The sequence below is a fragment of the Thunnus albacares genome, chromosome 1, assembly GCF_914725855.1.
Source record: "Thunnus albacares chromosome 1, fThuAlb1.1, whole genome shotgun sequence".
NCBI lineage: Eukaryota > Metazoa > Chordata > Actinopteri > Scombriformes > Scombridae > Thunnus > Thunnus albacares.
In genome coordinates, this window is record NC_058106.1 from 16,480,056 (window position 1) to 16,500,342 (window position 20,287).

The 20,287-nt window shown below is 39.5% G+C and overlaps 1 protein-coding gene across 2 annotated transcripts in view; it reads left to right on the plus strand.

Moving 5' to 3' along the window:
* The first annotated feature begins 891 nt into the window (after window positions 1-891).
* Window positions 892-20,287, plus strand: part of LOC122979035 (frizzled-3-like) — a 32,067-nt gene continuing 12,671 nt past the window's right edge. Inside the window, exons 1-2 of one of the 2 annotated variants that reach the window (XM_044346206.1) lie at window positions 892-1,180; window positions 2,232-3,147. In XM_044346206.1, the coding sequence (XP_044202141.1) occupies window positions 2,803-3,147 (345 nt within the window). In that variant the 5' untranslated portion in view covers window positions 892-1,180; window positions 2,232-2,802. Of the gene's footprint in view, window positions 1,181-2,231; window positions 3,148-11,918; window positions 12,141-20,287 lie in introns of those variants that run through there. The other variant, XM_044346213.1, reaches the window with a different exon arrangement.

Here is a 20,287-nt window from a genome sequence, read left to right on the forward strand (position 1 = left end):
TGGTGCAAGGAGATTGACATGTAATATGGGAGTCCCAGGTGGGATCACATTTAACCCCAGAAAGGCCTTCAGAATGACCTTGAGAATAATGCTGAATCTCATCCTGCAGCATTTGAGATCTTGAGCACAACAACGAATGACAGAAATGTAGTGTGGTCACAGAATCTGTATTTAGCTCCATTAACACCAAAAATGTAAAAATATATGCCTTTTAAAAATGTGAATGTCAAATTAAGATGAATATAATAATTCACAAATAAAGACCCTGTCATCCCCTTTAACCAGAGACAAACCAGTCAAATACATATACACACTACTTATCTGCTCTTTGTGTTGTCCACTTGGACAGATTATAGGACAATGATCCCCCCCAGCATAGATGTGTAAAAAGCCCCTCTCCCAGCTAACCTCACCCCACTGCCAGCATCTTCCCTCTTTTCCGGTGATGTTTTGCAGGTAAACCATAAGTATACACTGTTGGTTAACCACTGTACTCGATGAAGATGATGAGAAGCTGCCAAAATCTTCAAGAGATTCCTGCCACAACAAACCCAAACTGACAGTCCTCTCCACAAATATTATGCAAGAATACTACTCAAAATATAGGAATTCATCATGCAGTTGGCAGACTTATTTGACTCTGAGACTAAATACTAAAAGTGTCAAGAGACCAAAATAATCAGAGAGATCTTTTTCCAAAGAAATATTTTGATAAAACTCATTTCAACCAAAGAGTATCAGGGCCCCCTGACTCTTGCGCCCCTGAGCCTGTGCCAGCTGTGCCCATTTGGTAACCACCGAGGGTTTAGATATACTTAAAATTAATGATCATTAAAAACACACATGAGATTATCTGACTCCTGGCCTTTATTAAAATTAAATAAACTGAATTTTCTAGAGCTATAGCCAACAATTAGGCCCTACCAACCACATGTTTCATTCAGTATTCTTAGCTTATACATTTATACATAGCCTACATAACCTACAGCATGTCCACAGCAGCATGCAATGTCCAGTGGGGCCAATTTTGTCATACCTCTGCGCGCTCCCGCTGAATCCGCGCTCACGATGTGTCTGCTGCACGCTGCAGGCAACCAGCTGCAAACAGTGGAACAACGAACAAGTGCTGCAGTGGACGGAGCCGGTGGAGCCGAGCAGCGCTTATTACCCTGCACACAAGGTAACGTATTTGAATTGTAACGTTAAAGAGGAACTATTTGATTCTTTGAATGTATTATTGGAGTTGGACAATAAATGATATAAAAGGAATCATGTGCACAAACAGCGCGCTGTCGGGCTGAAGACACCGCGGTGACAAACAGATTGATATATGCGCTCAACACTGATCCTGGCGTGTCATGGTGTTTGGTTCTTGTTCCAGTAAAACGAAGATGCGTAGCTCCTTGAAGACTACCTTTTGAAGACGCTGTGTTTTTTAAAACTAGCCAGGTTCTCCTGGAGAGAAAAGGAGAGCTAGACGTTAACGGCTGTGACATATAACCGTCCACCGGGTAACGTTATAGAGGTGCATTTTAACGTTATCAATGTATTAACGTTAGCTAGCTATCAGTGTTGCTGAGGTTTTATAAAATAGTAAGTTAGCTCGTAACGGTCGAGCGTGAGCTGTTTGGCGCAGGTGTAAAAAAAAAAAAACAACAAAAAACCTCGACTAATGAACACTTTCATGTGTTCTTAGATTAAGTTTTCTAATTTTGTTTTAAGTTTAAGGTATTGTCCGTCAAAATGCCACCGAGTCGCGATGTAAAACATCGCAGGGGAACGTTACTGTTGCCCGGACAACCTCACACTAACGTGCGAGTGGGGGAGTGTCTGATCATCCGCAGGTGTAACGTTCACGGTCACCGCCTGAAAACCTGCTGTGGTTGTGGTTTGCTTTGAACACGTTTTCAGTAAGTCTGCAGTATAAACTGTGTGAGAACCTGCAGTAACACCACTCGTTTGAATACACTAGCTTACTTTCCACACTAGAGACAGGAACTGATTATGAGCCTGCCAACACAGGCAGTTATAGTCTTTTAGAAAAACACTAACGCTACCTACTACCACACAGGCTGGTGTGGATTTCATCAGTCATTTTAATCCCCACTTGTATAGAGAGACAAGGGTGTGGCTAATCAGAGGCAATACATGATACAATACAACTTTACCCTAAGCAAGCCCTTTCTGCTTGTTTGACCATTAGGCCTTTCTTTGTTTTTGTAAACCTGCAGGACCAGCTTGAGGAATCTGCTCCAGTGTGGCAACTGAATGTAGAAGACAGAAATCTGACAGATCATTTGGAGGATAATGCTATATTGTGGATTCAACCTCTGATGATTCTTTAAAGCGTCGCTGGAAAGGAGAGTGAGAGGAGACAAAAGGAAACCAACAACTAGGAGGAGAGTCTGCCGGTGGAGCCATTATCTCAGGGACACGCACTCTCTTTGGGGATGGAATCAGGGGAATCTGTCTCCCTGACCAGGGGATTACCACAAAGTGGAAAAAAAATTTTAAAATGAGAAACAATTGAATCTGTGCATTTAAAAGCTCCTTCAAAGACATCGAACATAAAAAACAAAATACTACAATGGCTGGTGAATTTGAGGACTGACACAAGCAGCAGCTCCGAACTTTTAGACCTGCAGATGAGTTGGGACTCCATCACACAAGCAGTTCAGGGTACATATACAGAGTACACCTGCCTCTTTGTTGAAAGTGGATTTCTTGTTTTTCCCTTTAGTACTGCCACTAAAAATGGACTCAGTTGCTTCTAATGTGAAGAAGCCTTGAAGCAATCCGTGCATGTCCTCAAGGCTAGATAGCCTGAGCCACTCTGCAGAAATGTCTAACATTAAAATGCAAGCCTCAGCTGGAAGAGGATGTATGGAAGACTGGTTCTCCAAAACTAGAACAATCTCCTGCCGACAAACAAATCATGTCTGTTTTCCTTCCATCCCTCTCTCCCTACTTCTTTTCTTTCTGGTTACTCCTGCTCTCTCCATTCATATGGAGTTCATAGAGAGCCACAGTGAGTTTAGCTGTGAGCCCATCAGACTGAGAATGTGCCAGGATCTGCCTTACAACACCACCTTTATGCCCAACCTACTGAATCACTACGACCAGCAGACAGCCGCACTAGCCATGGAGGTAGGTAGCTTGTGTGTGTGTGTGTGTGTGTGTGTGTGTGTGATTCAGGCGGTGCATGCATTGTGTGTTTGCGTGTCGCAGCACATGGCGACATTGGATCGCTGCTGCAGTGAATGAGAGAGGTAGAATTACATGCTGTTTTTAAAACATATGAATTGAACTGTATTTTTATGAGTGTTTAAAATGTGACAAATTGAAAATCAACACGTCACCACTTACAGTAGGCTAAATGCTCAGTTCTGTCTTGGTGATATAAAGCATCAGCCTGCAAGGTTTCACACTGCAGTGTCACGCACCTGCTTAAAGGAAACAAAAGGAACTCGAGAGCTCAGATGTGATTACATCTGTGAAGACAATTCCTCAACAAATGTCACAACAATACAGCCTGAATCAGTATTAATCACATTAGACAAATTAGTGGTGTTGTTTATGTAATACCAGCAGTGTTGTATTTTCAGCTCTGTATTGATATAGTCAGATCACAGAACATTTTTTTACACTATACAATCTGTCACCCAGCAAGACTTATGCAAATCCTCCATATCCTTTATCCTCAGAGCACACAGATAAGGTTTGCACAGAAACAAAGGAGGGGAATTGTTTGACACCAAGAGAGAAACAGGTTGCTATTTTAAATATTTCCCCAAAATGCAATGAAAATCTTTATCAATAGGCATGTGGATACATGGAGCTATACTTGGAGTAAAGTTGCTTTCACACAGGCGTGGAATATGAAAGAGTTAACAGGAGCAGTGAATCAGTTGAGAAAAGGTGATAGTCAATCTACCCTCCTCATGTTACAGCTCCATCCCCTCACTACATGTAACTGTTCCACGTAGACGTGCTGTACACAGATGAATGTGTGTGTACTCACCGGAGCATTCATGACCTTTCTTGAATGTAAACCAGTACCTGACAGACAGGAGGTGCTATCTGAGCGACAACAGCAGCAGAATTTTTTTTAAAAAAATGTAAAAAAAGAGAGCAATTATGTGATTGATACTTCCAGAGAAATGTTTTTTTGGGGGTTTTTTGCTGATAGCCAGGACAGGGGCTTAAAAGAACAGAGGAAAAAGCTGTCTGAGTAGTGCAATAGTAGACACACACTATCCATCTATATCATGTTACGTCTCTTTCCTACTCCTTTGTTACTCCCTGGAGAGGGAGAAAAAACACAGAGGAAGGTGTTGCTCAATAACTAGACCATAATTGCCTGTTTGCGGCAAATATTTGTTAGTAGCAAAGGCAATGTGCTGCACTGTATTAATTAATTTCCTAGTATGAAAGCAGATTGTTTATTCCATACAAACAATAAACGCAAAAACAAAATCTTTACAGGCAAGGCCCAGCCTGTTTTAATGGGAACGTAATGTTGCTAATATCAAGTTCTTTATGTCTCTATCTCCTTTTAGTATGTCATGTCTTTGTGTCAGTCTTCATCCATCCAAATGTCTTTAGGTCTCAGTCTTACTGCACATAGTGATTGGCATAGTTTAACTCATGTTTTGGCTACCATGCAACTGTGGTTTATAGTTTGGGGAACACTGGAGGGTAACAAATACAGTCAGTCGAATTAAATGCGCCTCCAGCTGTTCATAGTTGGCATATTAAACTACCCCTGTTGAAAAGCAGATGAATTCTGACAAGGCCAACATTGGCTGTGCACTTTGCGTGTTTAATCTCGGGGGACTTAGTTGATGTTTAGGTAATATTTTCTTTTCTCATGTCAAAACCAGATGAATGTCAGCCAAAAGATCAAGCCAAAATTCTCTGTTCTGCACTTTGAATATTAAATCACAAAAAGGGATTTTCTAACATTTTCTCATGTCAAAATGTGCAGTACACGAGACTGTCAGGATCACTGCTGTCAGGCTCTCCCTTTTTCCCCTTTGGCAAATAGAGGGATTTAGAAAAACAGCTTTATTTCGGAGTGACAACCGTGTGTTTTGAATTCGCTCAGTGCATTTCCAATGGACGCTAACACTCCCTTTGTCATAGGATTCACTCAGCACATCAACGACCACGCAAGTGTTCAAATCAAGTCGATTCCCCAGCGTCATGTCAAAACATGCTGTGTCAGGGATTGTAAGAAGCGTCTGTTGTTGAACTTGATTTGACCCAGATGAAGAAGTAGCCTTGTAACTGACACCTTCAGTCCCTGCAGTCATAGAAGAGACAGCTTTCTGAAGATGGTTGAGTAGCAACATGAGCCCTGTTAGTTTCCCTGCTCTGGTCTGCTTTGACCAGGCATGGTAGTCCTGGTGGGAACCCTGCAGGAAATTAAATAATATCTCTCAAGGGACACTGGCTATATAATAGCAACTACAATAATCTCTACATGCATGTACACCAGTTTATGTGCAGTATAAGAATATTAGTGTAGAGCTGCAACAAATTGATTAATCATTTACGTAATTTTTTAAGCAAAAATATCTGGTTCAAGCTTTTCTTTGTTTTATATCATTGTAAACTTAATATCTTTGAGTTTGGGATAAAAAAAAGACATTTAATGTCTTCACCTAGGACATACTGAAAATGTGCTGGACAATTTTCAGTATTTTCTGACATTGTATAGACAAAACAATTAATCAGCTAATCAGAGAAATTGTCGGGAGATTAATCGATAATGAAAATAATCATCCTAAATTAGTTTATTATATCTGTGCTAGAAATAGTATTGTAACAACAAGGGACTTTCTGTAAGATCTCTACATTTAGTTACATGTAGTGCTGAAAGAATTAACAATTACTAAAGCATAGTAGGCTCGTCATTTGTTAATTAAGTATGTAGAATATCATTAATAGTGAATTTTGCTTTAATTTTCTCTATCTTTTAGACAGGAAGCTAATATCCCCATTGAATTAACATCTACATGTACTCTGTCAACATATATTGTCATCATGAAATCATATTATCTTTGAATTTTGTGTTAAATACCAACCAACAGGAAATGTGTAATTCAAATGATTCCCAGCAGGGAATACAGCATCTAGTTAATGCAGCAGATTTCCTCTTTCTGTATGTCTATGTACATCTGCTTTTCCCCCTTCTAAAACTCACTGGGATTCACTGGGCTGATGAATTTTTGTGCCCTTGTTCATAAAAAAAAATCAGTTATCAACTGTCACCAAGTAACTGTGGTCCAGAGCAGTTGTACAGCAGCTCAGCTGGGCTAACATCTGGAGGTCAACAAAATCAATCAGTTACAGGCACTCTGTGTTTAGATGTGTTCAACAGGAGTTATTAAGGTTTGGTGAAATCTAAATAGATGCGAAGAGAAAAAACCTGTTACTGTTACTTCATGATGAGTAATTTTGGTCTATGTCAAAGTCTGTCAAACTCAACTGTTGTTTGGTTAGTGTAAAAACATTATAGCTTAAATCTTCAAACACTCAATGAATTCAATGAAGATCAACCTGATGGAACAAACTCTATTAACTCTATTCAAACTGGCCTTACAACAGAAGATGCCTTTCATTAAAAATATAGAAGTCTTTTATCAAGTGACAGTTGAGACGATGAGTGGTTTCAACACAGATCCATTTGCATGTGTGTGTGTTTGGGAATTTTACCTCTTGTAGCAAAATGTAAAATAAACGACTGCTGCCAAATCAGCGTGAAGCATTTCAGATGCCTTAACGAAACTGGAGCCATTGTCAGCAGCTGTTGTAGTCACATTTTGGGTCAGATCACATGATGAATGTTTGCCTCAGTGGCAAAGCTTTCGTGTCTTGACTAGTTGGATCATTCTGAGCTGCCGTGTTTCTTTGATTTTTGTCGTCTTCAAGTCATAGGTTGAGACATATTCAAACCCTGGATTCAAAACATTTTTAAACCTTGCTCTGTTTTGAAAAGAGTGGAGTTTTGCACTTGTTGAGTTGGTAGTTTTGACTGATATTGCTTTTTCTCGCTTTTCATTTTAGATGTCAAGCTAAGCCAAAAATGCATTATCCCTGAGTGTGTGCACAATTAGGCCTAACGTACAAGGACACATTTATTCAGTGTTTGAGTGACAGGCTCGTGGTAGAGAACAATATATTTCATGTGTGTAATTGATGAGGTACACTAGCACTTCCTGTGTGTGTGAGAGAGAGAGAGAGAGTGACAGGAAAGGTTAATGGTGCCAGCTGTCATCTCTCACTAGCGCTAACTAGCTGCTAATCTCTCTCTCAGTTCCACAATGAAGACATTGATTCCCACAGACCAACCGCCACCCCATCTGCCACAATAGTCAATTAAACCTGAGCAAAAAGGGTGAGAGAGACTGAAATATAAGAGGGGGAAGGGAGAAAAGAAGGGAAATGGATTTAGAATGGCCGAATGTGCGAATGGTCACGTTATTTCTTTGGGAATATGTCTGTATGTTTGAGTGTGTGTCTGTGTGTGTGCTCACATGCATGCTTTAATGTCACTTAGTCCTATGGCCTGTACTGTCCATCTGCCACAGCATGTTATGGTTCCCAGAGGATGCGCTGTCGGTCATGACAGTATTTTAGGTCTATGCATGTTAGACACAGAGATGTAGACATATGACATCAATGGGATTGTGTTTCTATACTAAGAAACAGGAACTGCTCACATGAGTTAAACGTAATATCATATAGAAACATCTTCCCAGCAATGCTTGAGTTTTTCGAAAGCTTTTTAGTTTAGTTTTTTTCCCTAACTTACATATAAATGTAATGTTTATATTAGAATGATATGTGGCCTGACAGAATGTAGAGTAACACACTTGACATACTGTATAAGAGCTTGTTAATAATTCAAATACATTACAAAATGTCTTGTTTAATTGTATTTAAGAGATTTCAGTACAGTTATGGACAAAAGAAGATGAAAGGAAAGAGAGGACATTTTTATGAGTGCACTGTGCCCTTAAACAAAACTGAAGACAGGTGTGAAACAGAGAATGAAACAGAGCCCATCATGCCCATGATTGTCCTTTGTTAAATATATAAATAAATAAATATGCAGGCATCATTCTAGTTGCCCTGCCTGAGGCCTTCGGAGCCCAGATGTCGTCTTTGCCACAGAGTTTCCCCATGAATTAATGGGTAGATATTTTGCTGTCTGCATTGGAGTGTTGTTTTTGTGTCATTTTGGTGAGATAGATTTTTTTAGCCATTAACAATTTAAGATATTTAAATGATTCCCAATGACTGAATGAGGTTAAATTCATTTTATTCAATTAATTAAATTAAATAAGGCAAAAATAACAAAACTTGAGAAAGTCTTGGTACTAAATTCTTACAAATCTCTCAAATGCCTGAATTTCTTAATTTTCCCTTTTGTTTTGCCATTTATTGATGTCTTTACTCTATTAATGACACAAGGGCTGAACGATTTTGAAAAGTATCTACTTGTGATTATTTTGACTGATATTGCAATTGATATGATTTGCGATATTAGAGGGAACGATCATTTTTACATCATTTTTTGCAAGGATCTGTACCAAACAAAGATGTTTTCTTAAGGCTGTAGAATATGATGTGTATGCAGGGACATTTCTGCAGCACCACAATATTTAATTTAAAATGGTATTTTGACACACTTTTTGCCTTTAACAAATATTGCGTCTCCTGCGATTTGAAAATTGCAGTGGGCCATATCGAGATTTTGATAAAATTTCGATTAATTGTTCATTCCTATCTGACACACACAAAAATTAATGAACACCTGTAAAATCTAATGAAGTGCTATACAGGAGCTCTTTAGTTTGTAAAGCATATAATGCCCATTTTTGTTGACATCTCAGAGAGCTGTTGATTCAACTCTGTAATGGTTAAAAGATACAAAGTAGGAGGTAATTATATGATAGTATTGTACCTCACTGAGTTAGTGAAAACAGTGTGGACAGTTCTGGGACAATCTTTGTCATTTGGATGCAGGAGTGTAAGAGATTAGAGAGCCCCTGGTCTAACAGTCAGTTTAGAGAAAGGCTCATTTGGAGCACACTGTTTGTTAAGCAAATAGACAGCAACCCTAGTTGTGAATGAAGGAATTCAGAGCTTTCAATCACTACATTTACATGCACACTGCAAAACCAGGATATTGGGAGAAATCAACAATAGGCAGAAATCGATAAATGAGTTTGCATGCAGTGCAATGGCCTGATTTTTATAAAACTCACCTTTTCATGCAAATGTATTATTTATAGCTATACCACACTGCAGCTTAAGGAGTTTTTTCTTTCTTTTGCTAATGCAGCTTTCACAATGACAGTACAGTGAGAGAAGAGGCTCTGTAGTAAGAGGTAGCACAGTTTTTCCTCACTGTGTGCATGCATATAAATTTTATCAAATATTCTACTGTGAAGCAAGGAACTCAGTTACAAATATACAGTACAAGGCCAAGAAATGAGGTTTTTCCAACATAAATCTTGTCTTTTTCACCAAGTTTCTCTTAATCTCTCACCTTGAGTAATGAAACCTGATTGTTCTTTACATGACGTTTTAAGAAACCACGTAACCGTAGTAAGCCAATAGTAACCTCAGTACAGCCAGACCCTCTCCCTTCATTCAGCAGGGTTCTGGTTACGTACACAAGTAGCCATTTGACGTGTAATGTGATGCTAATGTGGTTTAGAAGAATATGATGCCCCATTAAAATAATTGAAGGTTGAAAAGAGGTTTTATCATGACTGAGATGGTGATTTTTCTCTTCAGGGTTGTCACTAATAATTGCTCTTGGTGAGGAAAAAAGCTTCTTAACTCCTATTTAAAACTCAGAGGTGTCACTAGGTTGCAGGCAGGTTGACAGTCACAATCCTGTCTGTTTTTTGCCCACTTACATTTCTTTTTAGTGACTCCATTTGGGATTCTTAAAATTGCCCTTCCAAGACTTGTGTAATAATAGTTCTTTTCTCATCCTACCAACAGGCCAATTAAGGCACATTATAGCAGTCATGTGGCCTGTTGTGGGCCCCAAGTCATATTTAAAGAAAGGAAAAAAAAACAATGTAATGGAATATGATGAATGGCAGGCAGGCAGTTACATACTAAATCACTGTGAAAAGACGCTTAAGAGCTTTTCTTATCCCACAAGACCACCCTTGTTTTTAACTCCACCTACTCAAGAAAAGAGAGTTGAAGGGACGGATTTTTAAAAATGTACCAGCCCACAATGACATTAAATCAGCCATCTGTTAAACTGTTTTTCTTGATAGTAATCATTAAAATGTCATCTTATGTTTTTTTTCATGCTGAAGAAATAATGTTAAATTAAGTGTGAAGGTTTTGCTGTTTTATACGTATTGCAGAGGCAGATGGATTAATCTGTGGGAGACACAAAAAAGATCAGGATGGCTAAAGGGACAAAGTGTGTGGAAGGAAATGTGTGGAGCAGTAGAACAGAAAGAGAATGTCAGAGACTAAACACAGGGAAATACTGACAGAGTGACAGGTTGTGTAAAGTCTTTAGACCCTACTGTCTCCGGTGTTTGTGTTTCCCTCAGCATGGGGTCCTGTCCTTCAAAATAACCCTGCTCTGTTTAAGAAGGGCCACCCTGGGGCCACCAGGTCCCCACAACAGAGAGAGAGTGTGTGTGCCAAATCTGGAGAGTTTGAGGCTTGTTGTGCTTAAGTGTGGTCTGTTGTGGGGTTTTTCTTTGTCTGTGAATAGGGAAGAGTGAATTAGGATTTAAAAGGTGTGTTTTTGTGATTGTGTGTGTGTGTGTGGGCGCGCGCATGCATTTTTGTTACCTCATTGGGACCTTTTTTGGTATAAACACCGACCTTTTCGGGACCAGTAGTCATCATGGGGTCCAAAGCCCAGTCCTTATGAGGTAATACATCATTTCTGAGGTACTGGTAAAGGTGTGAGTTGAAGTTAGGTTAAGGTTGGGGCATGAATTGGTTATGGTTAAGGTTAGGGTTTGAGTGAAGCTCAATGCAATGTCCTAACAAGTGTGTGTGTGTGTGTGTGTGTGTGTGTGTGTGTGTGTGTGCGTGTGCGCGCGTCTGTGGTGTTCAGTGCATCTGAAGAGGCTGATTACCCTATTCACTGTGGTAGAGACGGACAGGTCCTCATTCAGTTTAAAAGTTCCTGTTTATTTCAATTGAACTCTTGATTATCCTGCTTATTCTGACAGAGTCTATTGAAGCCGGCAGCCCAAATGAAGCAATCATTTATTTATGCACAGAACAAAGGCACTGCCTAGTGCTGTTTTTTGGCAGACTGTTCCCATCAGCATAGCTGCCACTGCTGCTTATCCAACCTCACAATGCCAAGTAAGGAGAGATTTGAGGAGAGATTGGAGAGACTTTCTGTGGCTCAAACACTGTTCTGTAGCCCACTATAGCCCACTGGTTTCCATGAAGATATGAACCATTTCTGTATGCTGCTTGAATTCCCCAACCTAATAACATCCTCCTTAATGTATTCGGACAATATTCTACAATTTAATACATCACAAACAGGCATGTTTCTAATATGTGTATTAAATCAAATAATATAAAATACAAATAACATTCACCAAGTACCATTTTCTCCATTTCAATTATCATATTTTCAAAATATACTAGGGCTGCAACTAATTATTATTACATGGTTTTCAAAATTATTTACAAATAAAAATCTGAAAAGTGTTGAGCGCATATGTATTCACCTCCTTTGCTTTGAAACCCCCTAACTAAGATCAGGTGCAACCAGTTGCCTACAGAAGTCACATAATTAGTTAGATAGAGTCCACCTGTGTTCAATTTAATCTCAATATAAATACACCTGTTCTGTGAAGGCCTCAGAGTTTGTCAGAGAACATTACTAAACAAACAGCATCATGGAGACCAAAGAGCTCACCAAACAGGTCAGGGATAAGGTTGTGGGGAAGTACAAAGCAGGATTAGGTTATAAAAAAAAAAGCTTTGAAAATCTCACGGAGCACCATTAAATCCATCATTAGAAAATGGAAAGAATAAGAGAAGGCCATCTAATCAGAGAAGCAACCAAGAGGCCAATGGTAACTCTGGAGGAGCTGCAAAGATCCACAGCTCAGGTGGGAGAATCTGTCCAAAGGACAACTATTAGTCGTGCACTCCACAAATCTGGCCTTTATTGAAGAGTGGCGAAATCCCATTTGGAGTTTGCCACAAGCCATGTGGGAGACATAGCAAATGTGAAGGAAGGTACTCTGGTCAGATGAGACCAAAATTTAACTTTTTGGCCCTAGTGCAAAACGCTGTGTGGCAGAAACCCAACACTGCACATCATCTTGAGTACACCATCCTCACAGTACTGGGAAACTGGTCAGGACTGAGGAGATGGACTGGGCCAAATACAGGGCAATTCTTGAAGAAAACCTGAGCACACAACCAGAGCTACACTGAAATGGTTTAAGGCAAAGAATGTTAATGTGTTAAAATGGCCCAGTCAAAGCCCAGACTTCAATCCAATTGAGAATCTGTGGCGAGACTTGAAAATTGCTGTTCACAGATGGTCTACATCCAATCTGACTGAGCCTGAGCTATTTTGCCTTGAAGAACAGGCAAAAATTGCAATCTTTTAGATGTGCAAAGCTGGTAGAGACATGCCACAAAAGACTTGCCACTGTAATTGCAGCGAAATGTGGTTCTACCATGTATTGACTCAGGGGCGGTGAATACTTGTGCATCTCACAGATTTCTGCTTTTTTGTCTTAATTATTGTTTGTGTCACAACAAAAAGTATTTTTGCACCTTCAAAGCTCTATGCCTGTTGTGTTAATCAAATGGTAAAAATCCCAATAAAATCAATTTGAATTCCAGATTGTAGCACAGCAAAATATGTAAAAGTCCAAGGGGGACTTATGCAAGGCACTATAAATATAGGTTATCCATGTCTTATGGTCTTAATCTGAACCCATGACCCAGCCTCAGAACTCTGTGTGTGTGTGTGTGTGTGTTTGCGTGCGTATGGTGAGAGTGAGAGATGTTTAACCCACACTGCTAAGCCCAACCTCAAACTAACATACACACTATCATTGATCCCCTTCTCACGCAAAGCCACTCAACACAAGGCAGCTCTAACATTTTCAGCATACTGCAGGTCAGGACCAGCGTCAGCATTAAGAGCTCTAGTGCTACTAATTGTGTGCTTATCAAGGCCACATGCAACTCTTAACTCTCCCAAAATAGCTCCCATATATATGCATACAATCACATGGATTTTTAAACAGTTCACATCACTACCAAGAGGGAACATTAAACTAAAACACTATAACTTGCAGACATTTTGTTTGAATTGCTGTTTCTGACAACTGTCTGCCTGTATAGTCTGCAAATATTTGTATTTTCTTGACCAGCAATTTTTTAAAACCAAACCATGCCCAGTCTATGACTGAAGCACCATTTCCCCCCCAGCAATTTCTCTAGTTTTTGGTAAAATGGAAGATTATGTTCACTATACGTTACCATGCAGAGAGTTGCTCCACTGCTTGTGGCGCACTTCTGCTTGTGTATATCTATTTCTTATCTAACTCCATCTATTACCCCCCACTGACCCAACCCCAGCATCCCACTCACTCAGTGACTCAGCCAATTAGTGTCAGAGTCATTGCTTTCCTCTCTCTCTCTGTTGCTTCCAGACTCTTTTGTCTGGATAAGCAGCATGTTTCAGTGTTCACTACACATCATATTAACAGAGGGGATGCTCAATGATGTTGTCAGCATATACAACTGCAAAGCAGACATTTTGATTTGGTCACAGGGTTTGAGCCAAGTGTGTTATTGCAACAATGGCCCCATTTAAACATAAAATGTTCTCTCACTATTCCCCATAAAATCAAGGGCAGGATCAATGCTGTTAGCATGCTTCTCATTTTTACATTTTATAAGCTGTATCAACATTGTGAGTTAGCCAAACTGCACAATAAAGCTTTTGGCTGTTATCTTGCATCACAAGCAGGTGTCCGTATGCTTTGCAAAATATGTTTTTCAGGAAGTTAAATGCCACTATGCATCATTTTTATATTTAGAAACTTAGCAAGGATTGTCTTGTTATTGTTCTCAAAGACCAACAGAGTGATGAGCCTGTCAGTCATTAAACCATCTAGCATTGCCTGACTGTGCATGTCATTTTCCAGCCCTGCAAGCTATACTGTACTAAGTATAACTGAGCCAGAATCCTTCAGTCTTGCAGTCGCCTTAATCAGGAGCTGAGCAGCAGCTTGTTCTGTCATCTGTGAAATTATAACACTAGCTAACGTTAGCATAGCATCAAAAGTGGAGACTGAGAGCTGTGAACAGGATCAATTTTGATATCTGATATCTTTGTCAGATGTGGTTTACCAGCAGTTTGTCTTTATTACTATAAGTGGAAAACTAGATACTGTAGCAGTCAGTACTAAATAAACTGCCACTTTACCAGGTATTTCATTTACCATTTAATGCATGTGTCTGTAGTTATGTGGAAACTCATATCATCATACAAATTCATTTGAAAACACATTTTTATCATTTCAAATCTAATTGTTTCTGTATGCATCAGAAGCTAGAAATAGTTTATTTTCCTCTGACTGTAACAGAGTGTATATGAGTTTAACAGCAGATGGGTATGCACAGACGGCTTGGATTGCGTTAGGAAGTGTGTGGGTGCTATCTGATTCAGCGTCATTGTCAGTGTCTTGGCTCCCCATCTACATCTCTATCATTTCATTTGACCCTCTCTCCTACGCCTCTCAGTTTCTTTTATTCTCACTTTCACACTCTCCCTGTGTAGCTCATTGTATGAGCTTGTTTGCTATCCTTTTTGGATGGTTCACCCATTAAAGGAGTCCTGCCACAACGTGTATGTGGACATGTGTGTGTCTGTGCACATGCATGTGCTTTGCATTGCTTTCGTCAATGAGACACGGTCCTGTGAGAGTCTCCACATCACCTGTTGCCATGGTAGTTAAATAGGAAGAGAAGGAAAGGGAGGAATGGAGGGAGACAGACATGCAGGGGAGGGGGTGGATGATGATTGCATGTTGTGGAATAAACCGAGAAAAGGAGAAGGAGGGAAAGGACTGTTGATAAAAGGGAGGAAATAGTAGAGGCCAACTAGATTCATACTTTGTTTGGTTAAAAAATACACATTGTACTCAAATGTTATTTGTCTTGGAAGATTCAAATAATCATACAGAATCTGTGATATTGGAAACCACAGCTGTGTAATCACAGAGAATCATGGTGTAGTTGAAGAATATAGGTTCTCTACCCACACCAATGAAAAGACTACTGAGGTATGCAGTATGTACTACATAACTGCATACTGCTTTTCATAGTAGTATGCTGTATGAAATTGTTCAATTGATTAATTTGCAGTATTCTAGGCTAGGCTTATCTTGTGTCTAGGTTTGGAAAGCAGAAGTAAACAATAGCACGGCTAAAGGCAAACCACTGTTACTGTGTATCATCTCCTCATGGTTTAAAAAAGAGAAGTTATAAATGTGGGTTTTCATGATTCACAAAAACTGATTTTCTAAATGTTCGTTAATAACGTGATGTTGACTGTCTACAGCGCGCACACGCTAGAGTTGTGACCCTTCCAGCACTTTGCATTGTCAGACACAGTAGGCGAAGTAGACTGGTCAGATGCATACTAGAGATTTTTTTCCGAATTAGTACGACATCCAGGTATTTTTGGCATACTGCGGATTTTGCTTTTGTTTGCATACTGCAGATTACATGCTACATGTTTGCTAAATCAGTACATACTGCTAGTGTAGTGGTTTCAAATGCAGCCAGACTCCCTTGTTGACAATAAAAGTGTGATAGAGAAACAACCACAATTTTTGCTTTGCTCATTGTTGTCTGGCAACCACAGGTATTTTAAGTCATTTCAAACTGTATTGTAGATGAGTGACAGTTCTCTCTTTAATTCAGACATTAACATGAACCTTTCCTACACTTGATTGGATGAACATACTGCTCTTTAGACTATCTTTGTCTTTGGTTTGGAAAAGCATGGTATTTGTTCTGACAATGTCACATTTATCCTAAACCATCCACCAAATCAGTGGATATATTCAAGGCGAGAAATGGACCATTCAGACAGCAGTTTAGAGAGGCAGTGGTTTATCATATAAACTGACTGGTTGTACATATCTGACCAGACTGAAACATTTCTCAATGGATCTTTCCAGAATTAAATCTGGATGGGAAAACAGAATTAGTTAGATGCAGTCTGGGACTGAGGCTAGAAATACATCAAATCATCACTGTGTATGTTCAAGAAAGTAGAATAAATCAAAATAGCACCACACAAAAATGCTACAAAATAAGGTTCATGTTTATGGGATTGATACGCAGACAGTTGACAACAGGATAAAAGTGAGTCAAAGGCAAAAGAGATGCGTTATAGCAAAACTTAAGTCTGACAGCATTGAAAGTTTAGTGAGGAAAAATTGAGATAACAGGTAAAATGTGTTGGCAGGTTGTACTGTGATTTCTTAGCAGATAAATAGTAAATAGACAATTGTGGAATATGATAAAATAATAGAAAAATTGGGTAACTGAAAAGGAATTAAGGGATGAGGAGAAAAGGTGCACCATGTTAAAGAAGAAATAATGAAGAGAACAGAGGAGGGACAGAGTATGTTGACGCTATTGCCTAAGAGTTTTTTGTCAAACATGAGATGACAGGATGAAAGAGGAGGGAAGTCAATGAATGCTGATGTCGCAAGAAAAAAAAAAGGAGAGGTAGAGGAGGAGGACAAGTGCATGTCAGTGTAATTGCCAGGAGTAAATGGGAGGCGAGGAAAAGAAGAGATGAATACAGGAGAAAGAAGATAGGAGGAGAGGAGGAGGGGAGGTGAACGTGAGGGGGAATGCCATTAACGGCTTTGTCCGGTCCTCCCGACTGAAGGATGGATGGACACGGATAAATGAACAAATGAATGAAAGACGGAGAGAGAGTGTGAGAGAAGGGTGCCCCTTTCTTAACTGTCTTTTCAGAGATTAGGGAGGAGAGCATCGCGGTCCGCTCAGTTCATCTATTCATGGCCAACGCCTGTCTCTCTCACGAGGGTGTAAGAGGAGAGAGGAGGCAGGCACATAGCCAGTGTGTGTATGTGTTGTTAATTTGTCTGTGAACACATTTATCATGTGTGAGTTATGGAGCAAGAAACCAGAAAATGTAGCTGGAGATGAAATCTAGCTAGTAAAAATGAGAAGCAGCAGCAAGAAAAACCGGTATATTTAGAAGATAAAATAGAAAATAGGGGGTGAGTGGTGAATAAGAGGGAGATGCAGGGATCATATAGTTGCTACTTGATCGTGAACTGAAACGATGCACTCCGCTTACACTGTAGAGACAGAGAATTTAATTGACTCTAATATATATTGATGCAGTGAAGTAGGATGCAGTTAATAGTTAGAGTGGATGGAACAAAAATAGAGGGAACGAGTGGCAGGAGAGAGGCTCATGCCAAGGGGAATATTTTAGTTTCTGCAAAAAGACAGCAAGACAGAGAGAAATTGAGGATTTAGTTCTAAGTAGAGAAGGAATGTTGCAGGGATGTTATAGCGAGCTAATGGAGTTAGGGGCTGATGTGGTCTGACAGCATTTGTGCTGCAGGGCCTGACATACCACTAAGAGAGTAAGAGAGTGAGAGAGTGAGTTACAGTGTGAGATAGAGATGGCACGAGAGGACGAAAAATAGATGGAGAGCGTGTGAGGGTGTTATGTCCAGATGGGCTTTGGCAAGGTTTAGTAGCAGATTTTTTCTCATCTAAGTATCTCTTCATGTGTCAGGGAGAGGTACGAAAAATGGTACATTCACTTTGCTAGTGCATTAAGACAGCAACGTTTTAGTCCTTTTTAATGTGCAGATTTAAGGGATTGAGGTTGCTGATTTTTTTTCTTGATCGGCAAAGATAGTGTACATTAATGTTCCAGAAAAATCTCATCAGCAAAACATGCAGGCTGAAAAAATGTCCAGAATTTTTGTTTTCAGTGGGTTTTAGAGCTGTTCAGGCAGTCTGATTGTTATTGGAATAGACATCACAATCAACACAGTAACAACATAAAGTCAATGAAAAATAACGACAACATCACCACTTTTAGAATTTTTATTCCATGATATTTTTACTTTGTTGAACATCAGAACACTGAAAACTTGGGCAACAAAAAAAAGAGATTCTTTTGAATAAGGCATTGCTGCCAGAACAGGAGCTGTTTCTTTGGAGGCTTAGACCCAACAGCCTGTCACCTTGATCTGACCACAACACAAAGCTGCTGACAGTTTCAGGAAGTGTGTATATGTGTGTCTCAGGTTCTCACACTACTAAACACTTCTTCCAACCCATTTGACTCCCTAATCCAACGGGAAACCACCACTCTTTTCTCCATTCCACTCCAGTTTTTCTCCTTTTTTTCCTCCATTCCTCCTTCCCTCCCTCTCTTCCTCCCCCTCCTCCTACACTTGACAATGTGTATGAGTTTCTGCAGAGCTGGCTAACTGGATTTTCTATAACCGCTCTAAGCACATCACCTCACTACACACAAACACACACACACTCACAAAAAAAATTCCCACTGGCTAAACTGACTACTCAAGCACATTACACATGTCCAAAAACTCACATAAGTTGTGTTGTTTTGGATCTGAATCCAGATCAGTACAACCTCACCTTCGTCACAGAGAAAGTGGAAGGAATTGCTGTAATGGTTGCTTAGAGTTTAATATAACATGCTTAACAATACTTCAAGCATTTCTCAGATCACTTAAAATGATTTAAATTTATGTTATATTACATACTGTATGTTTAATGGTGCATAATAAACCCCAGTGGTTGTTTAGTGACTTTTTAGTGAACTGTGATGTTTACGCACTTTACAACTTTACTTTTTTTTAACCAGTAAATGACTCTGCTCTCCTCTTGCTACCTGCCTCACAGCAGTTGCTGGTATCTTTCTCTTGTTTACCAAATGCAGAATTGCTTGCATTACGTGACTGCTAATTGCATGCCTTTTTCTTTCTTTCTGTCTTTCTTTGTTGATTTTTTTACTTAGTTTTTCTCTCTTTCTCTCTCCCTCCCCCTGGGTTTTTTGTAGAGAGGGAGTAAAGAGAAAGAAACTTAATCCCTCTATTGAACAAGAGGTGGACCGGTCAGGAGCTTTTTCTCTCATTTTCCTCTGTGTCAAAAAACCCACCCTGCTTCTCCGTTCTTCTTTTCATTCCGAACGCTCACAATTGCCCGTCCATATCACCCATTCACACAAACATGCATAGTCTATTAGTGGTATTTATTAGTGGTTTAGTGGCAACCTAATATTTTTCTACACAGCTACCAGCTGAATAGCTTGAGAGACGACAGGGGTGTCCTGTCAAACTCTGGGTGCCGAGCATTGTTGCGCAAAAATGTCCAAATATTTTTTTCTAAAGTGAGTGGAATTGTTTTCCTGAAATACAAAAATAAATAAGTTTTAAGAGTCTAAAGTTTTATTCTAAAGGTTTGACTTGATATAATAGGAAAGCACCCCCCATTGTGCTATTTGGATGCCAAAATTCATTATACATAAGCTTCCCCTGCACAGCAGTTGAATCAACAGCACTCATACTGCAGTAAGGGCACTTATGAGGGATGATTTTGCGAACGTTGAAATGTTTCTCTGAAATGGTTCTCACAAAATGTAGTCGCCAAATAGCTGAGGTCAAGCCACCATTCATAGCATTTTAAATCTGTGTGGAGGAAACGTCAAGTTGGTAAACAACAGTACATGATGGATGGCGTTTTGTTAGCATGTGGTTTGCATGATGACCTTTGATTATTGTAGATTTTATTTTCTGCATGATGTACGTTTAGTACAATTTCTTTCATTGTACTTTTTAGTTTTGACATTTTTGTGGTGTCATTTTGACCTGAGTTGTAGTTTAACAGGGTTAGTGTCGTCCACCACAGTGTCTTGTACTTAAAGGCAGCAACACAGACGATAGCAGAAAGGCATTCTTACTTTGAGACCAATCTCATCAGAGTTTCTAGTCGGGGGCTGTGAACTGTTGTTGCCACGACATTGTTGAATAAATTACATACTGTAGAAATGCCGGATCTTGTTATTTTAACACATTTAAGCTTTTAGCTTGAAAACATTGCATGTCTTCAAACTTTATATGAGTCTGCTGCTGTTGTGATCTGCCAAAAAAGTCCGGCAACTAATTACATTAGTATATTTACTCTCATA